The sequence below is a fragment of the Papio anubis genome, chromosome X (assembly GCF_008728515.1).
Source record: "Papio anubis isolate 15944 chromosome X, Panubis1.0, whole genome shotgun sequence".
Classification (NCBI taxonomy): domain Eukaryota; kingdom Metazoa; phylum Chordata; class Mammalia; order Primates; family Cercopithecidae; genus Papio; species Papio anubis.
The window spans coordinates 2,707,241-2,729,460 of NC_044996.1; the positions used below are offsets into that span (position 1 = coordinate 2,707,241).

General features: G+C 37.1%; 1 protein-coding gene across 1 annotated transcript in view; it reads left to right on the top strand.

Moving 5' to 3' along the window:
- The window catches only part of LOC100997111 (gamma-aminobutyric acid receptor subunit alpha-3), a 92,779-nt gene that overhangs the window by 64,775 nt on the left and 5,784 nt on the right, over window positions 1-22,220 (top strand). Inside the window, exon 5 of the mRNA XM_031660818.1 lies at window positions 6,169-6,380. Within this exon, the coding sequence (XP_031516678.1) occupies window positions 6,169-6,380 (212 nt within the window). The remainder of the gene's footprint in view (window positions 1-6,168; window positions 6,381-22,220) is intronic.

The following is a 22,220-nucleotide window of genomic DNA, read 5'->3' on the forward strand; positions in this document are numbered from 1 at the left end:
GGTAAACAAGAGTTTGACTTTTAAATTTATATAAGAAAGACATTTACAACTAAGATTGTGGTAGGCGGAATAATGGTCCCCGAAGATACCCATATTCTAGTTCCTGGAACTTGGGAGTGTGATCTATACAGCAAAAATAAATTTGTGGTTGTGATTAAATAAAAGATCTTGAGATGGAGAGATTATTCTGAATTATCTGGAATGGGGCCTAAATGCAATCACAATATCCTTACAAGAATCAGGTAGAGGGAGATTTGACTGTGGAGGAGAAAGCAGTGTGATGACAGAAGGAGGAAAGATTTGAACATGCTCTGCTGTTGGATTTGAAGAAAGAGGAAGGGGATCATGAGTGAAGGAATCTGTCATATAGCTGTAGAAGCTGAAAAAGATAATAGATTATTCCTTTAGAGCCTCCAGAGGGAGTGCAACCCTGCTAACACCTTGACACTGGACCAGTGAAACTAATTTCAGACTTCTAGCATCAAGAATTGTAAGAAGACATTTAGTTGTTTTAAGCAACTAAATTTGTGATAATTTGTTACATAAACCAAAGGAAATTAATACAAGGACACTTCCCATAAATTCAATATCATTGAAGAGTTATGCTTGCAATGCAAGAGACTACTAGAAAAATACACTTACTAGTGCAGAGAGACAATAAAGAAGCATGTTTCTTTTGGCCTGGGCTTTGTGTGAAATATGAGATTCCTTGATAATTCATTTGCTAATTCAAACTTGGCCACACGTTAATTTAGAATTTATATTTACATTAATTGCATTGATGTGAGAACCTGCAAGTTAAAATGTTAATGTAAAAAGTGATTGCAGAATTTTTTATGTAAGAAAAAAAGCAAGAATAGCCAATATATCCTTCTAAAAAAGAACGAAGTAGAGAGACTGGGAGTGGCAGCTCATGCCTGTAATCCCAGCACTTTGAGAGGCTGAAGTGGGAGTACTGCTTGAGCCCAGGAGTTCAAGACCAGCCTGGGCAACATAGGGAGACCTCGTCTTAAATTCTTTCTTTTTAATTAGCCAGATGTGGTGGCACATCCCTGTGGTCCCAGCTACTTGGGAGGCTGAGGTGAGAGGATTGCTTGGGCCTGGGAGGTTGAGGCTGCCATGAGCCACGATCATGCCACTGCACTCCAGCCTGGCTGACAGAGTGAGACCCTGTCTCAAAAGATTTTTAAAGAAAATAAGAAAGCCTAAAATACAGCCATATATATGGAAACTTGATTTATGATAAAGATGGCACTGCAGAGAATTAATTTGAGATTGATCATGGATTTAAATATAAAAGTTAAAAATATGATTCACTTAGAAGAAAATATAAGGCAATATCTGTGCACCCTTTGGTAGACAGAAATTCCTTAGTTCACAAAAACATAATAACAATAAGGAAAAGAACTAATAAATTGGACTTAATCAAAATTAAAAATTTCTTCTCATCAAAGGATAACATTAAGATAATGAAATGGCAAGCTATAGCCTGAGATAAAGCAAACTGTATCTGTGCAGACCTAAAACATATATTTTGAAATATTTATATACTCTGAAAATATAAAAAGCTCCTAAAATTCAATAATAAAAGGTCAAAGAATCCAATTTTTAAAATGGGCAAAAGATGTGAACAGATACTTCACCGAAGAATATATACAAATGCCCATAATCATGTAAAAGGATCCTTAACATCATTTTTTTTTTGAATTAGGGAAATGTAAATGAAAACCTCATGGTGACATCACTTTAAATACTAGAATGGCTAAAATAAGCACTGACTGTATGAAATGGTAACAGTGGCTTATTCGTTAAACAATACATTTAGAATAAAATACTGGAACATAATGTAATATATATCTGTTGAGATGGGGATATATGGAGATAAAATGTTCCAAGGACTTTCACTATCAGAGAAAAGTGTTAAAGTATCAATTAACGTTATTTATTTTATTTTATTTTTTGAGGCGGGTCTTGCCCTGTTACCCAGGCTAGAGTGCAGTGGTTCCATCTCAGCTCACTGCAACCTCCACCTCCTGGATTCAAGCAATTCTCCTGCATCAGCCTCCCGAGTAGCTGGGACTACAGGCATGCGCCACCATGCCTGGTTAATTTTTGTATTTTTAGTTGAGAGGGGTTTTCACCATGTTGGCCAGGCTGGTCTCAAACTCCTGACCTTGTGATCCACCTGCCTCAGCCTCCCAAAGGGCTGGGATTCCAGGCAGGAGCCACCATGCCCGGCCTAAAGTTATTTTATTTTATTTTTTAAGTCAAGGATGCATGCTGACTGATCATACATCTGCTGGGAAAGTTAAATGGTAAAATTACTTTAGAAAACAGTTTGGCAATGCCATATAAAGTTAAACATATGCTTACTATATAATCCTGTAATTCCATTCTTTAGGTATGACCAAGAGAAATGAAAGCATATACTCACACACACTTATATGTAAATCATCCCAGTATCTTTATTCACAATAGTTAAATACTGGAAACAATCCAGATATCCATTACTGGGTGAATGAATAAACTAGGTAGATTGCATTGGGAGTTATACCTGATGTAAATGACGAGTTGATGGGTGCTGACGAGTTGATGGGTGCAGCACACCAACATGGCACAAGTATACATATGTAACAAACCTGCACGTTATGCACATGTACCCTAGAACTTAAAGTAAAAAAAAAAAAAAAACCAAATTAGGTAATATCAATACAATGGAATGCTGCTGTGAAATTGACAGGAACAACCCACAGATAGATGCAACAACATGAATAAACCTAAAAATATGCTGAGTGGAGGAAGCCAGACACAATTGAGTACATACCGTAAAATATTTATACGAAACTCTAAGAGAAAAATCTAATCCATAGAAAATGAAAGCACATCAGTGGTTACCTAAGACCAAGGAGGGGATGGTATGGGCACAAAGGAATCTTTGGGGAGATGGGAGTATTCTATAGATGATACTTATGAGAAAGGGCAGAAAGGGGTATCACCAGATGGTAGATGTCTCAAAGGAGCACAGGTTACAACAACACTGTGATCTGGTAATGGTCTAAGAAGTGCTAGACATCAAAGAAAATGTGGATTGTACCTCTTGAGCTCTTGATTCTGAATTATCAACCACATTTTGAGAACCAAAACAGTGTATTCAAGAGGAGAGTCAGGTTTCAGTTAAGGCCAAAAGGGGTTTATGCATTCAGAGAACAGGTTGAGAAAATAGGTGGACTCACTAAGTCATAGAGTGGCAGAGTTAGGCAGTAAGAAGAGTTTGTGATAAAAGGTTCATAAAGGTATGGGTGGTAGGGTCAGATAGGACTTTGTAAAACAGAATTAAGCCTGACTGAAAGTGGATTAACAAATATCCTTGCCCTTGTGGTGGTGTCTGAGGTAAACAGATATATGAAATGTGATTAATTCTGATTATTTCCTAAGGGGAGAATGGGTACACATTTTGAATGCTGTAGTCTGAAATACCTAAATTTTTTATCCTTAGGACCTAACTCTGTATAAGGCACAAAACAGACAGTTAGCAATGTTGGAGAAAAGAAGACAATAAGAGCTACATTCATCATAATAATAATATATTTAATAATTACTGCAAGAAAAGTACGTTATTAACTCTGATGGGAACAAATATGGTATAGTGGGCTACTTGGCTGTGCCTGAGAATTAAAGTCCTTTCCACTCATCACAGATGTGGTTTGGTATAAGAGATACATGTCATCACGTAAGTGCACTAGAAGTGCTCAAAGGAGACGAGGGAGGACAGTCAGTTCTACCTGAGCCTTTTCAGAAATATTTTTCTAGTCTTGAAAGAGAAGCACTGGTGACAGGCTGAATATCTTTTAATATGCCAAGAATCTCTTCGTCCATCCATGAAGTGTACCAAAGGCTTGATTGAGGGCCCTACCAGCTCTGACTAGCTAAGAGCTTTCAAAAAGTTGACGGTTTTAATTAAGCCCTAGAGACTAGAACTCTAGAAATCTCTACTGAGATATGGCACAGAAACACTTATGTTGCAATACAGTTCTCTCCATCTAAGCACTAGTAGCACACTGCTATGAATGTGTCAGAGTGGACAACTGCATTTGCTAATAACCATTAATGAAGTAGCTTGTTTCTCCCATTAAGTAACTCCTTGCTTGATATGATATGAAGGTTTTCAAGGCCTGGATCCATTCTCAGAGACTACCAGGTTACAGATTCAGAGTGTGTTAATAAGTATTAGCTATGTGGCAGATTCCTTACATGGCTTAAAATGTGTTTTGACTAATCACCCTTGATTACTCCCCGCCTAGTTGGTGCAAAGGTACTCCTTTAGGGTATTTCTGTTGAAATTGTAGAGTCTTTTGCAGTCTGGATTTTCATTTATATAGCAAATATATAAGTAAGGTACTACAGCAGACCAAGATAGAAAAGGAAGCCCCAGAGGCTTCAGCACACATGGTTGACCCTCTGGGTAAAGTTAATGGACACAGTGCCTTCTCTGCTTGATTTCGCATATAGCCTCTTTCGCCTCATTAGGAATTCATTCCATGTCCCGCTTGACCCAGGCTAAGGAGGCTCACTTTCTGCATCCTCTTCAGCATGCCAATGCTCAGAAAGACATTCTGACCATTTCCCCTTCCTCAAGTTTGAATGACTTTGTACATCTACTGCTTTATCAAAATCCTGGGGGACAGAGACAGTAGGGAATATTCATAAATGAGCAAAATGGAGACACAGAGAGAATAAAGAAATTGCCTAAGATACAAAGCAAGTAAGTGGGAGCACTCAGAACATCTAACTTCTAATGTAGTACTCATTGAGACTAGGAACACATTGCTAGCAATTGTAAAATTATTATGATAATATTGTTGTTAACACTAATTATACTATTATAATTAATTATATAGTATGACAACACTATTGTTCAAACAACAGTAAAGACAATAGTCATGTTAATTACAGAAGCTACTATTTATGGAATGATTACTCTGTGTCAGGTATACTATAGACTATATATATATATATATATATATAATCTTCAATCCCTAACAAATCTCTGTATTATCTGGTGTTATCACCCCCCTTTTACACATGATAAACTGAGGCTGTCTGGGGTAAAACACCTTATTCAAGGTCATATTACTAGTAAGTGAGGTTGCCCAGTTTTCAGCCTAGTTCATTTTGACTCTAAAGCTTATACTGTTAATCACAATTTTATATATATATATATATATATATATATATATATATATATATTCACATGCATAACTAAAATATGAAAAGATTAGAAAAAACGTAAAATATAATTTAAACGTAAATAAAATTTAGCCTTGAATTTAGAATAACACTCCCCCCAAAAAAGAATCAATTGATCTAAAGACAAGCTTGGATTTGGCAAAAACTCCCGAGAAACAGATTTCAGAATAGTTTTCATCGTTCACAAAGCCCAGTAGGGACCTAGGGTGTGATGCAGCTACAGAACCACTTTCCACAATAGTTTGCTGCATTATCAGAAGAGTGTCCAAAATTAAGGAAGTAAGCATCCTACTGAATTCTGACCATGTCCTGAGTCTTGGGCTCAGTTCTAGGCTATTCAGGAAAAAAAAAAAAAAGCCAGGATAGGAAAGGAAGTAAACAAGAAAAGGAGTTCATGAGGTGAACATGAATCTCCATGTTCATTCTGAAGATGAGTAGTTTCGCAAGGAACCATAGCCCTTTTTAAGTCTCTGAAGGCCGGTTCTGTAGAGTAAGGAGCAGATTTTTTTCCTTGCATGGCCACAGAAGAAACTCCAAGATCGGTCTGTGGGCCAGTAGCTAGAAGAAGCCAGATTTCAGTTCGTGAGCTAGTCTTTCTCTAATTAAAATGCTCTCTTACAATGAAATGGGCTACCTGCTCTTCAATGGAAATATTTAAGCAGAAGCTAGAGGACAACAATTAAATGTAATCCATTGCAGATGCCTATATAGTCTTCTGCCAAGTGGAATGGGCTGGTTACTAGGTGGACCCATCAGATTTGATAGTCTGGTGTTTTTTTTTTTTTTTAATTTTATTTTATTTTAAAAGGGCCATTTTGAGTGGGGTAAAGCTTCTCCTTTCAAATAGGTAATCAGTGATTTCATCAAATAAGTTCTCAAAGTCTTTCAGTTGCAACTGGTTCTCATCTTTTCTTTCCTCAGGTGTCACCACTGTGCTTACCATGACCACCTTGAGTATCAGTGCCAGAAATTCCTTACCTAAAGTGGCATATGCGACGGCCATGGACTGGTTCATAGCCGTCTGTTATGCCTTTGTATTTTCTGCACTGATTGAATTTGCCACTGTCAACTATTTCACCAAGCGGAGTTGGGCTTGGGAAGGCAAGAAAGTACCAGAGGCCCTGGAGATGAAGGTGAGATATAGCAAAAGAGGAACTGAGAAGCACCCCCTGAGAGACCTGTATTGGGACCAGGAGTGGGCAGTCTATAGCCTGCAAGAACTGGGCAGGGCTATGTGCTATTCACTGGGGTCATCAATCCAATTCTCAACTGGAGTGCTTCTTGGCAACCTGGCATGTTGTCTAAGGGCAAAGAAAAGAGGGCAGGTATCATGGAGAATTGATGTCTTGTGGTGAAGGATCAAACCTAAATGTGATGCTGCTAGATTCAAGGGGGACCCATTGGTACTTACAAAGTCACTCAAAGGCTTGGACTCTATCTTCAACCCAGAGTACAATCTCTAAGGCCACCTCTGCCCCTCTTTCCAGTATATTCAAATTATAGTCAAAATAAAATGATCATTTTTCCTTCTGTGTCTGCTTATTTTGTATTCTGTACCTGAGATGCTGTTTGTTTTTTCCCCTGCCTGCTAAAGACCTACTCATTCTTTAAGACTCAACTGAAATGTTACTTTCTCCATAGAGCCTTTCTGGAATCATTCACAGATTTACCTTTTCTTGAGGCATGGGTGATTCTGGTATTAAAATAATTTATTTGTATTCGTTTTTGTCTTCCTCTCACTAGACTTGAACATTTTGAGGGCAGGGGCTTGTCTACATCTTATTTCTAGCTAGCCAATATCCTTGCATAGCATCTGACTCACAGTAAAAGCTGAATAAATGTTGACTGGATTGGTGCATTGATGGGAATGAAGAAGAGAGATTAAAATCATTAAACCAACTACATTGATAGGAATAAAACGTGAACACAGTGAAATCAAGATTGTTGTCCCTGGCTGCTTTAAATAAGTTCAGGTCGCTAGAACTAGGTGAAGATTATCAAAATATGCTAAGAGGAACTGGCAAATGTGATCTCAGGACCATCCTGGTACTCCTCAAATAATCATGGAGAAGAGAAATGATAATGATTTTTCAAATTGGGAGAAAATATGTATTGCATAGAGTATAGATTGATGAGTTGGCAAAATTTTTGAATAATTTTTACTTATTTAGATAAAATTTATTAACTCCTTGCTATAAATTATGAAGAAATAAGTGTAGTTCTACTTCCTTAATCTACTCTATCTACCATAGGATTTTTTTCGTTAGTTTTATTGTACTTAATCTAGTTGTTACCTTTGTACACTTAAAATATATTTATTCCTCTATAACTTTATCAGCTAGGAACAGGGTCTGTTAGCCCCCCACCCACGATGAATATAAGGAAATCAGTACACCCCCACTCCTACCTCTCCTTCTCTCTACCAGTTCCTGTCATCTCCTTACTTCTGTTTGCTATACTACTATTGCTCCATTATTACGTTTTATAACACTTATATCCTTCCATGCTATTGTAAATCTTATAATTGTTCAGTCATAGTTCTACATTTAAATGGGTTCTTTTCTTAAAATCGTCCTTGTATCTATCATTTCTGTTCATTGTATATTTACATCAATTCCTTTTTTTAACTTTTAAGTTCAGGGGTACAAGTGCAGGTTTGTTATATAGGTAAGCTTGTGTCATATGGGTTGGCTGTATGCTGTACAGATTATTTTATCACACAGATATTAGGCCTAGTATTCATGAGTTATTTTTAATGATCCTCTCCCTCCTTCTTCCCCCCACTTTCCCAAAGGCCCCAGTATGTGTTGTTTCCCTCTATGTGTCCATATGATCTCATCATTTAGCTAACTTCTATACGTTTCTTTAAGATGGTCTCATGGGAACCATATTTTCTTCTGTTTTGAATGTATAAAATCAATGTCTATTGTGTTTATACTTAAATAATAGTTGAGCTGTTGTACAATCCATGGGTCACATTCTCTTTCTCTGATGACTCCGTTAAGACATTAATTACAATACTCAATTGGTCATTTTCTTCCTTTTGTAACAAAGTTTGTATTAGTACCATGATAGTTAGTCTTCAATTATTACTTGAAGTTGCATTAGAGAAATTTTTTACTACCCTTGTTATGTATGGAAGTATCATTTGGGGGAGTAACTGAGAGAGTTGGCAGGATAGTAATGAGTAGCTGAGAATGAGTAGTAGAGAGTAGTTTGAACATCACTTGTTGTCTATATAATCTCTTATGAGTAGTCTTCCCTAGAGTTGTGATTCTACTTCTGACTAGTAAGAACTTTCCCTTGTTCACAGGAAATCCCTCTATGTTGATACAGGTGTCTGTGTGCATGTCTCTGTGTGTGTTTGTGTATGTGCTTGTGCATGTGTATGCGTGTATAGTGTTATATTCTTTAATCTTCCAGTCTCTCTCTCCTCTGCCACTAAGTGGTAGTCAGAGTTCCGGGATGTTCTCATTACCAGCTTGAAAACTGATTTTATTTCAAAACAGGGATTGTTTCTTTCCTTTGTCAGGTCATGCCACACACTTTTGGGACACTATCCTTGACCAGAAATCTGGAGCAGCAGGTATCCTCAGTGTCATCTTCACCCTGATCTGATTTTCACTGCACTTCACTTTCACTTTCACTTCACTTAGGAGCCCTTACTTTTTGGAATTAAGGTTATAAAAGCTATTAAGTTTCACCAAAGATAGAGTTTTGGTTTTTATTTCTCATCTTACTGTTTTTGGTTGGTTCCAGAGAGGAAAAGTGAACAAAGAAATCCTTACTCTGACATATTAAACTGGAAGTTCCCTAAATTATATTATTAAACAGATAGATATTTTAGGAGCAGTTAGCAACAATCAGTGATATACAGCTTGAGTTCACTAATAAAAAATTATATCAAACTAACCTCATGGGCATTTATCAACAGTTTATTGGACTAGTGGACCAGAAAATGTCATAGATTTTAATAAAACATTTGACTAACTTTTTAAAAATTATACCTCCATGAAGAAAAGGAAGCAGGCTGGATGTGGTGGTGGCAGATTGCTTTAGCTCAGGAATTTGAGACCAGCCTGGGCAACATGGTAAAATACCATCTCAAAAAAAAATTAATAATTATCTGGGCGTGGGTGCACATGTCTGTAGTCCCAACTAGTCAGGAGGCTGAGGTGGGAGGATCAGCTGAGCTCGGGAAGTTCGGACTACAGTGAGCCAAAATTGCACCACTGCACTCCAGCCTGGGCAACAGAGTGAGACGATGTCAAATTAAAAAAAGAAGAGAGAGAGGAGAGAGAGAGATAGATAAAGGAAAGAAGGAAAGAAGGAAGGAAGGTGAAAAAATAGTACAATTAGGCTGATGTAGTTGGTTGACCAATTCAAATCAAATAGAATTAACTGATGGCGCTGGGTGCAGTGGCTCACACCTGTAATCCCAACACTTTGGGAGGCCAAAGCAGGCAGATCACCTGAGGTCAGGAGTTCAAGACCAGCCTGGCCAACATGGCGGAACCCCATCTCTACAAAAGTACAAAAAATAGCCGGGCATGATGGCATACTACTTGGGAGGCTGAGACGGGAGAATCACTTGAACCCGGGAGGTGGAGGTTGCAGTAAGTCGAGATTGTGCCACTGCACTCCAGCCTGGGCAACAGAGAGAGGCTCTGTCTATAAATAAATAAATAAATAAATAAATAAATAAATAAACTGATGGAATGACAGACACCAAACTGAATGGAGGTCCCTGCGGATACACTACAGGACTTTGTCTTTGACCCTGCTTTTTCTTTTTCTTTTTTTTTTTTGATTTATCTTATTATTATTATTATTATTATTATACTTTAAGTTCTAGGGTACATGTGCATAACATGCAGGTTTGTTACATATGTATACTTGTGCCATGTTGGTGTGCTGCACCCATCAACTCATCAGCACCCATCAACTCGTCATTTACATCACGTATAACTCCCAATGCAATCCCTCCCCCCTCTCCCCTCCCCGTGATAGGCCCCGGTGTGTGATGTTCCCCTTCCCGAGTCCAAGTGATCTCATTGTTCAGTTCCCACCTATGAGTGAGAACATGCAGTGTTTGGTTTTCTGTTCTTGTGATAGTTTGCTGAGAATGATGGTTTCCAGCTGCATCCATGTCCCTACAAAGGACACAAACTCATCCTTTTTTATGGCTGCATAGTATTCCATGGTGTATATGTGCCACATTTTCTTAATCCAGTCTGTCACTGATGGACATTTGGGTTGATTCCAAGTCTTTGCTATTGTGAACAGTGCCGCAATAAACATACGTGTGCGTGTGTCTTTATAGCAGCATGATTTATAATCCTTTGGGTATATACCCAGTAATGGGATGGCTGGGTCATATGATACTTCTAGTTCTAGATCCTTGAGGAATCACCATACTGTTGCTTTTTCAAATGTTGTTATTAATGACTCAGATAAAGACATATAGGGTAGAAGACTCAAATTTATAAGCTGGTATTAATGAACATTGGTTGGGGAATGAGTATTTTCTGAATTAGGAATCAAATAGGATTTCTAATTTGAAAGGACAAGCTTAAATTAAAATATTAACATTTGCTAAATCAAATATAAATTCTTACACATAGGTACAAAAATAGATACGGGATTAAAAAGCTTAACAAACATTGAAAATAAAATGCTAGGATATGAAGAAAATGCAAACTAATGTACACCTACTTTGTGGTACAACTCTTGAAAAGCTCAATTTGATTTGGGTCTGAGTTAAGAATCACCTAGAACTAGTGAGGGGATAAACCCTTTTTATTTCGTGCTGTTGGGCCCATAATTAGAGTACACTGTTCCAGTTTGGTTACTACACTAGAGGAGGGACAAATGCCTCAGGGCGATGATTATTGCTATTTTCAGATACCTGCAAGGCTTCCATGATGTTTTATAAAAAATGAGACAGATTTTTTTTTTATGGCCAGCAAGAGGAGTGGAAGTGGTTTGAAGACAGAGAGAGGACTCAAATAGATTGTTAGAAACTCTAGAGCTAGACATCAGAAATGATGACCATTTCTCCATTTAAAAAGTGCTAAAACTTTAAATAGAGAGAACAAAAAGAATATTTTAAAACTATTTTGCAAAGATAGTGATCTGTCTTCCTCTTTAGTCTCTCTCTATGGTCAGTCCCTTTAAGTTATCTCAAGAAGCATATTATGAGAATTGAAAAAAAGTATGGAATGCACAAAAATGGATCTCTAATGTATAGGTGCTATGCTTTGTCTGCACTGCTACAATGTGGAGCAACTAATAGTGAGATCAACAGAAAAAAACTTGAGGTGCATTGGAAGTGAAAATATTAGAATTTAATAATAACTAATTTTCTTTTTTCTTCCATTAGAGAGACATATTAAACCTTTTTGCTTCCTAAAGCTAGAATGGGTGAGCATAAAACAGTTTTAAAATAATATAACTGATTTTAAAATTTATTTGTGATCTGTATTATGATCAGGCATTAGATAAAATGTGAGAGGAAACATTATAAAGGAAAAAAAGAAGATATGGAAATAAAACCTCATTTTCTAATGAAGATAACTCACTACCCTGTAACCGCACTCTAGAAAATAGATGAACTGTGGATTTTTGATGATCAACCGCATGTTTTTATCACTACTTCCTTTGAAGATTCCGCTAAAATGGAATAAAACAGGTATAAAACCACAAGGTGAGCAGGACAAGGGATGTCAGTCAGACAAGAGATATTAACACATCTATAGAAGAATGAACATGGATGGAGGTTGTAACAACTGATTTATCAAACTGCAGTAAAACATAACCCTGGAGAAATTCAGTGTTAAGAAGCGCTAAATACAATAGAGAACAAAACAAAAGTCTGTGTACAGAGTAGTTGAGACTCCAGAGCCTGCTCAATATGTGAAATGTCTCTAGCCAGATGTATACTCTCCAGGAAAAAACAGCAGGGTTGCTCTTCTAAAGAAACTGAGCATCCCCAAAGGAAAATTTTTGCATACTAACATTTTGAAGTACCGCCTCAAAATGACCTACTTTACCTAATCATCCTAAATCACAGCCCACCAATCAACAAGCTCGGGTTAGCTACATAAGCAAACAGACATCTTCTCTGTTGCCAAATAATACTGGGATATCAAGGATCACCAATTAAAAGTTTGCAATGTGAAAGAGAATAGCAAAGATTAAAACAAAAACAAACAGGCAAACAAACTAAAAAGGAACACCTCACCTCGAAGGGAGGGGACAGACATAATTTAGGAAATTAAAGAGAATGTAAGAAAAACAAAACTTTTACTTTAGATTTGTAAATATATAATATTAATAAAATAAGAACAGGATGCTATACAAAAAGAAATTAGAGAATAAGGAAGAGGTATTGAAATTAAAAAGAATTGCCAAAATAAAAATTTCAATAGAGAAGTAGGAAAATAAATTAAAGGAAATCAATCTATAAGTAGGGCATTAAAAAAAGAATGTGAAAGGAAAAGTAAGAGATCTAGGAATGGAACCAGGAAGTTCATCCAAATTTAAAAAGAAAAATTATATCAAGTATCTTTCCCAACCACAATAGTATGAAACTAGAAAGCAATGAAGAGAATAATTTTGGATAATTCACAAATACATGGAAATTAAACAACATTCTCCTGAACAACCAATAAGTCAAAGGAGAAATTAAAAGGGAAATTTAATGTATCTTGAGAAAAAAATAGGCATACAATGTACCAAAACTTATGAGATGCAGCCAAAGCAGTTCTAAGAAGAAGGAAGGTTATAGCAAGAAACACCTACATCAAAAAAGAATAAAGATCTTAAATAAGCAATCTAACTTTATGCCTTGAGGAACCAGAAAAAGAAGAACTAAGCCCAAAGTTACTAGAAAGAAGCAAAGAATAAAGATCAGAGCAGAAATACATGAAATCAGGAATTTAAAAAACAATAGAAAAGATCATTAAAACTAAGACGTGTTTTTTTTCAAAAGATAAACAAAGTAGACAAACCTTTAGACTAAGAAAAAAGAGAGAAGACTCAAATACAAAGAATAAAAAATGAAAGAGGAGATGTTAACAACTGATATCACAGAAAAACAAAGGATCATAACAGATTACTATAAACAATTATATGCCAACAAACTGATAATCTAGAAGTAATAGATAAATTCCTAGACATACATCACCTGCTAAGACTGAATCATGAGGAAATGGAATATCTGAACAGACCAATAATTAGTAAGGAGCTGAATCAGTAACAAAAAGTCTCCCATCAAAGAAAAGCCCAGGACCTGATGCCTTCACTGCTGAATTCTACCAAGCACTTAAAGAAGAACTAATACCAATCATTCTCAAATCCTTCCAAAAAAATGAAAAGGGAATACTTCCAAACTCATTTTATATGGCCAGCATTACCCTCATACCAAAGACAGGCAAATATACTACAAGAAAAGAAAATTACAGGTCAATATCCCCGCTGAACAAAATAGATGTAAAAATCCTCAACAAAATTCTAGCAAACCAAAGTTAACAGTACATTAAAAGAATGATTCCCCAGAACTTCTTAATAAATAAACATATGTGTGTATATGTGTGTGTGTGTGTGTGTGTGTGTGTAATGGCTGTAAGGGTTAAATCGTAAACTTAAAAAAAATTATTCACCTTGACCAAGTGGGATTTATCCCATAGTATAACATGTGCAAATATATAAATATGCTACACCACATTAACAGAATGAAGTCCAAAACCAGTTCGTCATCTCAATAGATGCAGAAAAAGCATTTGACAAAATTCAACATTCTTTCATGATAAAAGAAAAACCTGTCAACTAATTAGATATACAAGAAATGTACCTCATCACAATAAAGGCCATATATGACAAACCCACAGCTAACATTATACTCAATGGTAAAAAGTTAAAAGCTTTTTCTCTAAGTTAGTAACAAGACAAGCATGTCCACTCTCACCACAGTATTGGAAGACCTATCCAGAGCAATTCAACAAGAGAAAGAAATAAAAGGTATCCAAATTGGAAAGGAAGAAGTCAAATTGTCCCTGCATATGGATGGCCTGATCTTATATATAGAAAACCCTAAAGACCCTACAAAACAAACAAACAAACAAACAAAAACCTGTTAGAACAGATGTGATGGCAGGCTCCTGTAGTCCCACCTACTTGGGAAGCTGAGGCAGGAGAATGTTGTGAACCCGGGAGGCGGAGCTTGCAGCAAGCTGAGATCTGCCACCACACTCCATCCCAGCCTGAGTGACAGAGCGAGACTCCGTCTCAAAAAAAAAAAAAAAAAAAAAAAAAAAAAAAAAAAAAAAAAAACAAAAGAAAAGAAAAGAAAAAAAGTTGAACTCACAGAAGCAGAAGGTAGAATGGTGGTTTGGTGGTTACTGGGGACTGGAAGTCAAGGGTAGTTGTTGTAGTAAAATACAAAATTTTACTTAGATAAGAATAAGTTCAAGAGACCTATTGTACAACAAGGTGACTGTAGTTAATAGCAATGTTCTGTACTCTTGAAGACTGCTAAGAGTAGATTTTAAATGTTCTAATCACAGAAAATGATAACTGTGTGAGGCAATGCATATGTTAATTAGCTCAATATAGCCATTCCATAACGTACACATATTTCAAAACATCATTTTGTACATGATAAATATATGCAATTTCATCTGTCAATTAAAAATGAATGAATAGAAATAAAAATTATAAAAAGTGAAGTACTAAAGTGACAACTGCACAGCAGGCAAATTTGCAAAGGAACCAGTCCAGTTTGCAGATGGATACTAGAGGGATTTATATAGTCATTTATAATGTTATCACCACTGGTTATTGATAGAACTAAAAATTTCGCTATAATTGTAGTAGAGGATTCAGGAAGGGTTACATTTGTGAAATAAATCATTATTTATCATGAAAAGACAACTGGTAGTAAGCAAAACTGGTAGCAGTATAAATATATTGTATAAAAGTATAGAAATAACTATTAGAAGTATTAATATCACCTAAGAGAATTAAAAATAAACACCTACAAGGGGCTGGACAATGGGTTTGGGTGCATTGGGGTAAGGGTTTCTTGATTTTAATAAGTTATCAACTTCAATTTTTTAAACTATGTCCATTACTACTTTAAGTTATTCAACATCAAAAATAATAAAAGGAAAGTTAAGTGAAAAAACAAATCTCAACATTTAAAAAGAGGAAAATTATTCTTAGAACCATTTGCAAAATTTATATAACTTCTTGTATAAATTTTGCAAAAAAAATAGTAATGCTTGGACTCTCTTTTTTTGTTTTCAAATGGTGCTGGGAAAATTGGCTAGCCATAAGTAGAAAGCTGAAAATGGATCCTTTCCTTACTCCTTATACGAAAATTAATTCAAGATGGATTAGAGACTTAAATGTTAGACCTAAAACCACAAAAACCCTAGAAGAAAACCTAGGTAATACCATTCAGGACATAGGCATGGGCAAGGACTTCATGTCTAAAACACCAAAAGCAATGGCAACAAAAGCCAAAATTGACAAATGGGATCTTATTAAACTAAAGAGCTTCTGCACAGCAAAAGAAACTACCATCAGAGTGAACAGGAAACCTACAGAATGGGAGAAAATTTTTGCAATCTACTCATCTGACAAAGGGCTAATATCCAGAACCTATAAAGAACTCAATCAAATTTACAAGAAAAAAACAAACAACCCCATCAAAAAGTGGGCAAAGGATATGAACAGACACTTCTCAAAAGAAGACATTCATACAGCCAACAGACACATGAAAAAATGCTCATCATCACTCGCCATCAGAGAAATGCAAATCAAAACCACAATGAGATATCATCTCACACCAGTTAGAATGGCAATTAATAAAAAATCAGGAAAGAACAGGTACTGGAGAGGATGTGGAGAAATAGAAACACTTTTACACTGTTGGTGGGACTGTAAACTAGTTCAACCATTGTGGAAAACAGTGTGGCAATTCCTCAAGGATCTAGAACTCGAAACACCATTAGATCCAGCCATCCCATTACTGGGGATATACCCAAAGGATTATAAGTCATGCTGCTGTAAAGACACATGCACACGTATGTTTATTGCGGCACTACTCACAATAGCAAAGACTTGGAATCAACCCAAATGTCCATCAGTGACAGACTGGATTAAGAAAATGTGGCACATATACACCATGGAATACTATGCAGCCATAAAAAAGGATGAGTTCGTGTCCTTTGTAGGGACATGGATGCAGCTGGAAAGCATCATTCTCAGCAAACTATCGCAAGAATAGAAAACCAAATACCGCATGTTCTCATTCATAGGTGGGAATTGAACAATGAGATCACTGGGACACAGGAAGGGCAACATCACACACCGAGGCCTATTGTGGGGAGGGGACGGGGGGAGGAATAGCATTAGGAGATATACCTAATGTAAATGACGAGTTAATGGGTGCAGCACACCAACATGGCACATGTATACATATGTAACAAACATGCACGTTGTGCACATGTACCCTAGAACTTAAAGTATATTAAAAAAAGAAAATAAAAAGAGGAAAATTATTCTTAGAACCATTTGCAAAATTTGTATAACTTCTTGTATAAATTTTGCAAAACAGAAATAATGCTTGGACTCTATTTTTTCATTTTGAAATGCTCCAGAATAAAATTTTATCTTTTTTACATTGGAGAAAACATTCACATTCTCTTTAAACCTTGGAAAAGCTTAGTTTCTTGTCCTTAATGGCTTTTAAGTCTATGGGTCATTCCTGCAATTGTAGCCACAAGTCAAGTCACCCCTTGGTATTTCTTTGTTGGGTAAATAACATTCAATATGGGTTAAGTTTTACTCATAAACTGGTGGTTTTCCTACCTTGCTCTGCAGTAGGTATAAGTGGCCTGACAGTAATCATAGTCTCGATTGAAATACACACACACACACACACACACACACACACACACACACACACACACAGCAATTATTTCTGGAATACCTGTGGCATGCAAAACTAAACCACATGGTCCCAGCACTCAGGAGCTAATGGTCTAAGAAAAGTAAGGCATATATCCATATATATACACACACATATACAGACAGAGCACTGATATAGGACCAAATGCTGAGTGTCACAGGAGAGATAAATCCAAAATGCTTCCTCTCTATTTTGTTCTGTTTACCTTACTGAACACTTGACTGTTTCCTAAAAAATCTACTGCCCTTGCAAGTGGAAGCCACTCCTTCATTCCCTCCTGCTGCTTCCAGGCCACTGTTTACTCCTTTACTTCATGCAAAAAGTTTCGTCCTTTGATGTTCACTTCATCTGGCTTTATCACTCTATTTTTCTTCATCTTGCTCAACTTACCAACATTACTGTATTCTCTCATTACTGTATTCATTTCATATATAGGATTTCTACAACCAGTTCACTTTATTTGCAACTGCCCCAAATTCTCTCTTTGTTTTTCAGTTGGATGACTCCTCTGACATCATAAACTAGAATGGAGCCTATTAAATGAGGTCTGGATTGTCCCATTTACCAGGCACTGCTACTGTTTCCAGGACTAGGCAAAGGTTTCAGAAATGAACCAATCTAACTGCCTGTATATTTGTTCTAGTGTTTTGTTTTTTGTTTTCATTTTTTGTTGTTTTTTTCTTGTTTTGTTTTTTCAGAAAAACTGACAGTAAGTCAGCTAATTGTGTTAGTATTTTTGGAACTGTTACTTGACATCAGAAGAGTTTTGTAATGAAAGTTGTGGACACACGAGGCCATATGTTCCACAGGGCTCGCCTCCATGTCATCCTTGGTCAATACCCAAATTGTAGTTTTCTCTATGGTTATTTATCCTCCCCTCACTTATCCTTATCCTCTTCTGTGTTTTTTTTTTTTTCTTGACTTATTCTCCTACTCCTCATAAACTGTCCCTCACTTCCCTCAGGAACTCCTGTTCATGGGAAGACAGAACATTCTGCACCAGCAGCTTCTTCACTGAATGACCCGTCCACCTCCTGTTTTAACTGACATGTGATTCTCAGTTGAGACTTCCTTCCAACTGCTTTCCTGCTTGGTAGAAGCTGTTAATCTGATTCCCATTTTCCAGAAGTGTAGTTTACACCATCTTAATCCCCAGTACTGCTTTCAGACCATTACTCTCTCACTCTTTTACATTAAAGATGTCTTCATTGAAGTGTCAACTCCTCACTTGGATTCTCATACATCAGGATTTCCTGTTTTTCTTGTTCATCCTTGGTATTTTCTTTGCACTATCCTTGTCTTCTTTCCAGCACTAAACGTTAGAGCATTTCAGGGCAGATCAGTCAGATCTGCAGACCAGTCAGCAGTCAGATCTCTTTTTTATTTTCTGATTCTGTACTCACTTCTCAAGTGACCTCATTCAATCCCAAGACATTGAATCAATGGCCATCTAGAGGCGAACAACTCCCAAATATGTATCTCTAGACCAGACCTTTCCCCTGAGCTGCAGACTGATATATGTAACTGTGTACGTCTCTATTAGGATTACATTCCTATTGGGATGTCTGATAAAAATGTAATTCTTATATCCAAACACAACTCCTCCTCTTCCCCCTAAACCTGCTCTTCTTCAAGTCTTCCCAGCACAGCCAATAATGTCACTATTCTTCCAGACGCTCAGGTAAAAAACCTGGAATCCATTCTTAATTCTTTTGTTTTTCTCACCTGCCCCCCACTCTGCTCTCAGAAAATCCAAACCTAACTCATCAGCAAGTCCTGACTCCTCTACATTCACAATATAACTTGAATCTGTCTACTTTTCTCCATATCTAACATTCAACACACCACACCTCTCACTAACCTCATTAGGACTAACATCCTAATTTTAGTCCTCTACTTTCATGGCTACAAATCTGTTCTCTGCCCAACAGTAGGGAAGATCAATTAAAATAGCAAATTATAAAAATTCTGCTCCAAATATTTTAATGGCTTCCCACTACATTTAGATCAAATTCCATTATTCTTACCATGGTGCTCAAAACCTTCCAGGATCTTGTCCTTAGATCTATGATGGTACCTTTTAGCATCTTTTTTGAATTTTCATTCACTCCACTCACTCATCCCATAGTGGCCTCCTTGATGATTCTTTTTATTTATTTATTTATTTGTTTGTTTGTTTATTATTTATTTATTTATGAGATGGAGACTCACTCTGTCACCCTGGCTGGAGTACAGTGGCACAACCTCTGCTCACTGCAACCTCCATCTCCTGGGTTCAAGCGATTCTCCTGCCTCAGCCTCCTGAGCAGCTGGGACTATAGGCATGTACCACCGTGCTCGTCTAATTTTTTTGTATTTTTAGTAGAGATGGGGTTTCACCGTGTTAGCCAGGATGGTCTCGATCTGATCTCATGATCTGCCCGCCCCAGCCTCCCAAAGTGCCTGGATTACAGGCATGAGCCACCACGCCCAGCCTCCTTGATGATTCTTGACGAATCACTTTCATTCCAAGCCCAGGTACTTTGTCATTACCATTCTTTATGAAATGTTTATTGTTGAGATCTTTTCACAACTTGCTTTCTTATTTTGTTCAGGTCTCTACTTACCTTCTCAGGCAGACCTTCTCTCACTAGCATTCATCATTTTTTTCTTCACTGCCCTGCTTTATGTGCTTCCATGATAATTCTCACCTCCTGACATTACATTGCTTTATGTATTTGTTTGCTTCTATGTTTATTACATGTCCTCCCTCCCCCTCACTGGAATGTGAACTCCTTTAGGGCAGGAGCTGTGTTTTACCACTTATTCCTGCACCCCAACCACCTAGCACAGAACCTGTCACATTGTAGACACAGAAAATATTAAATAAATGGATGATTTCCTATGTTTTCCTTGCTTCTCTATTCAGCATAGGTACCGTAGTGTATCACTGCAGTCACTCACCAGCACTCTTGACCTCCCTAGTCACTTCAATCCAAGTCCTCTATTTCTCTCTGAAAAAAAAAAAAATCCATTGCTATTGATGGGTTGGTGACATTAATGAGTGTATTTTTGAATTCTGCTGTTCCTTCAACCTATGCCTGCAGTTACTCTCTGTCCCTAATTAGTTCTGTCTTCTTTATCCTACAAAATCTGGTTTAAATCAGCCAGGCGCGGTGGCTCATGCCTGTAATCCCAGCACTTTGGCAAGCCAAGAATTGAGTACAGATTCAGAAAAAAACACCTGAGGTCAGGAGTTCAAGACCAGCCTGACCAAATGGAGAAACCCCCTTCTCTACTAAAAATACAAAATTAGCCAGGGATTGGGCTGGGGGTGGTGGCACATGCCTGTAATCCCAGCTACTCAGGAGGCTGAGGAAAGAGAATTGCTTGAACCCGGGAGGCAGAGATTGCAGTGAGCCAAGATCACGCCATTGCACTCCAGCCTGGTCAACAAGAGCGAAATTCCATCTCAAAACAAAACAAAACAAAACAAAACATACACACACACACACACACACACACACACACACACACACACATCTATACATATACTCTAGTTTAAATCTTTACTATTTATTTTACCTTCCTCATGGGGAATGTAGAAGCCATTGTATGAGATTTCCCTCAACCTACTGGGCTCCTTTCTCTCCACCAAAATATAGATGGTATCTAATCTCATCCACTCTTTCCTTCTCAGCTGTGATCTAGACCTGGGAAATTCCACACTTATGCTCTAGATAACCCCCTCCCCCCGCCTTTTCAGGAAGGTGGTACAAGTGATTATTTTTCTTTCATCTGCATTTTCTCTCCTTTCCATTGACTTACTTGACCTTTCCAAATTCTTTCTTCTCTTGAACTCCCTTGATTCGTTATTTATGCCCCTCTGAATGTTTCTAATTTGTGCCTTCCCCCTTATATTTTAATTCTCTCTTATTTTAATTAACCTTCCTCATTAAAGTAGATTTCCTGAGGGTAGGGTCTCTGATTTATCGTGTGTGTGTGTGTGTGTGTGTGTGTGTGTATACACATAATGGTAAATATATATACCCTTAACCAATTTGAATTGTGTAGTTCAGTCCCATTAAATACATTCACATTGCTATGCAGTCTCCTGAACCCTTTTCATCTTGCAAAACTGGAAATCTGTATTCATTAAACAACAACTCCCCATTCCTTTCTGCCCTAGCCCCTGGCAACCACCATTATGCTTTCTGTCTCTATGAATTTGCTACTCTAGATATGTCATAGAAGTGAAATCACATAACAATTATCCTTTTGTGACTGGCTTATTTCATTTAGCAACCTCAAGATTCATGTCTGTTGTAGTATGTATCAGAATTTCCTTCCTTTGTGAGGTTGAATAATTGTGAATGGAATGAATTCATTGTGTGTGTATATCACATTTTGTTTATTGTTCTCTCAATGGACACTTGGATTGCTTCCACCATTTGTCTATTGGGAGTAATGAAGCTATGAACATGGGTATGCAAATATCTCTTTGAGACCCTGCTTATAATTTGGGGATATATACTCAGAAGTGGAACAGCTGAATCATATAGTGATTCTATTTGTAAGTTTTTGAGGACCCATCACAACATTTTCCATAGTGGTTGCACCATTTTACATTCCCAATAGTGCACAAGGGTTTCAATTTCTCCATATCCTTGCCAACACTTGATATTTTCTGGGGTTTTTTGGTAGTACCCATCATAATGTGAGGTGGGGTCTCATGGCTTTGATTTGCATTTCTGATTAGTGATGTTTAGCATATTTTCATGTGATTTTTGGCCATTTGTAAATCTTTTTTGGAGATATGTCTACTCAAGTCCTTTGCCCATTTTTAAATTGCCCCATTTTAAATTGAGTTGTTTGGGTTTTTGTTGCTGGTTTTATTCATCTGTGAATCCCACATAGCATATATTCCATTGCTTTGCTCCACTTCTGCCCCATGGGCTCAGAAAAGCTGAGCACCTGCAAGGGGGTTGACACAGAGGCACTGGACCATGTAAGTATA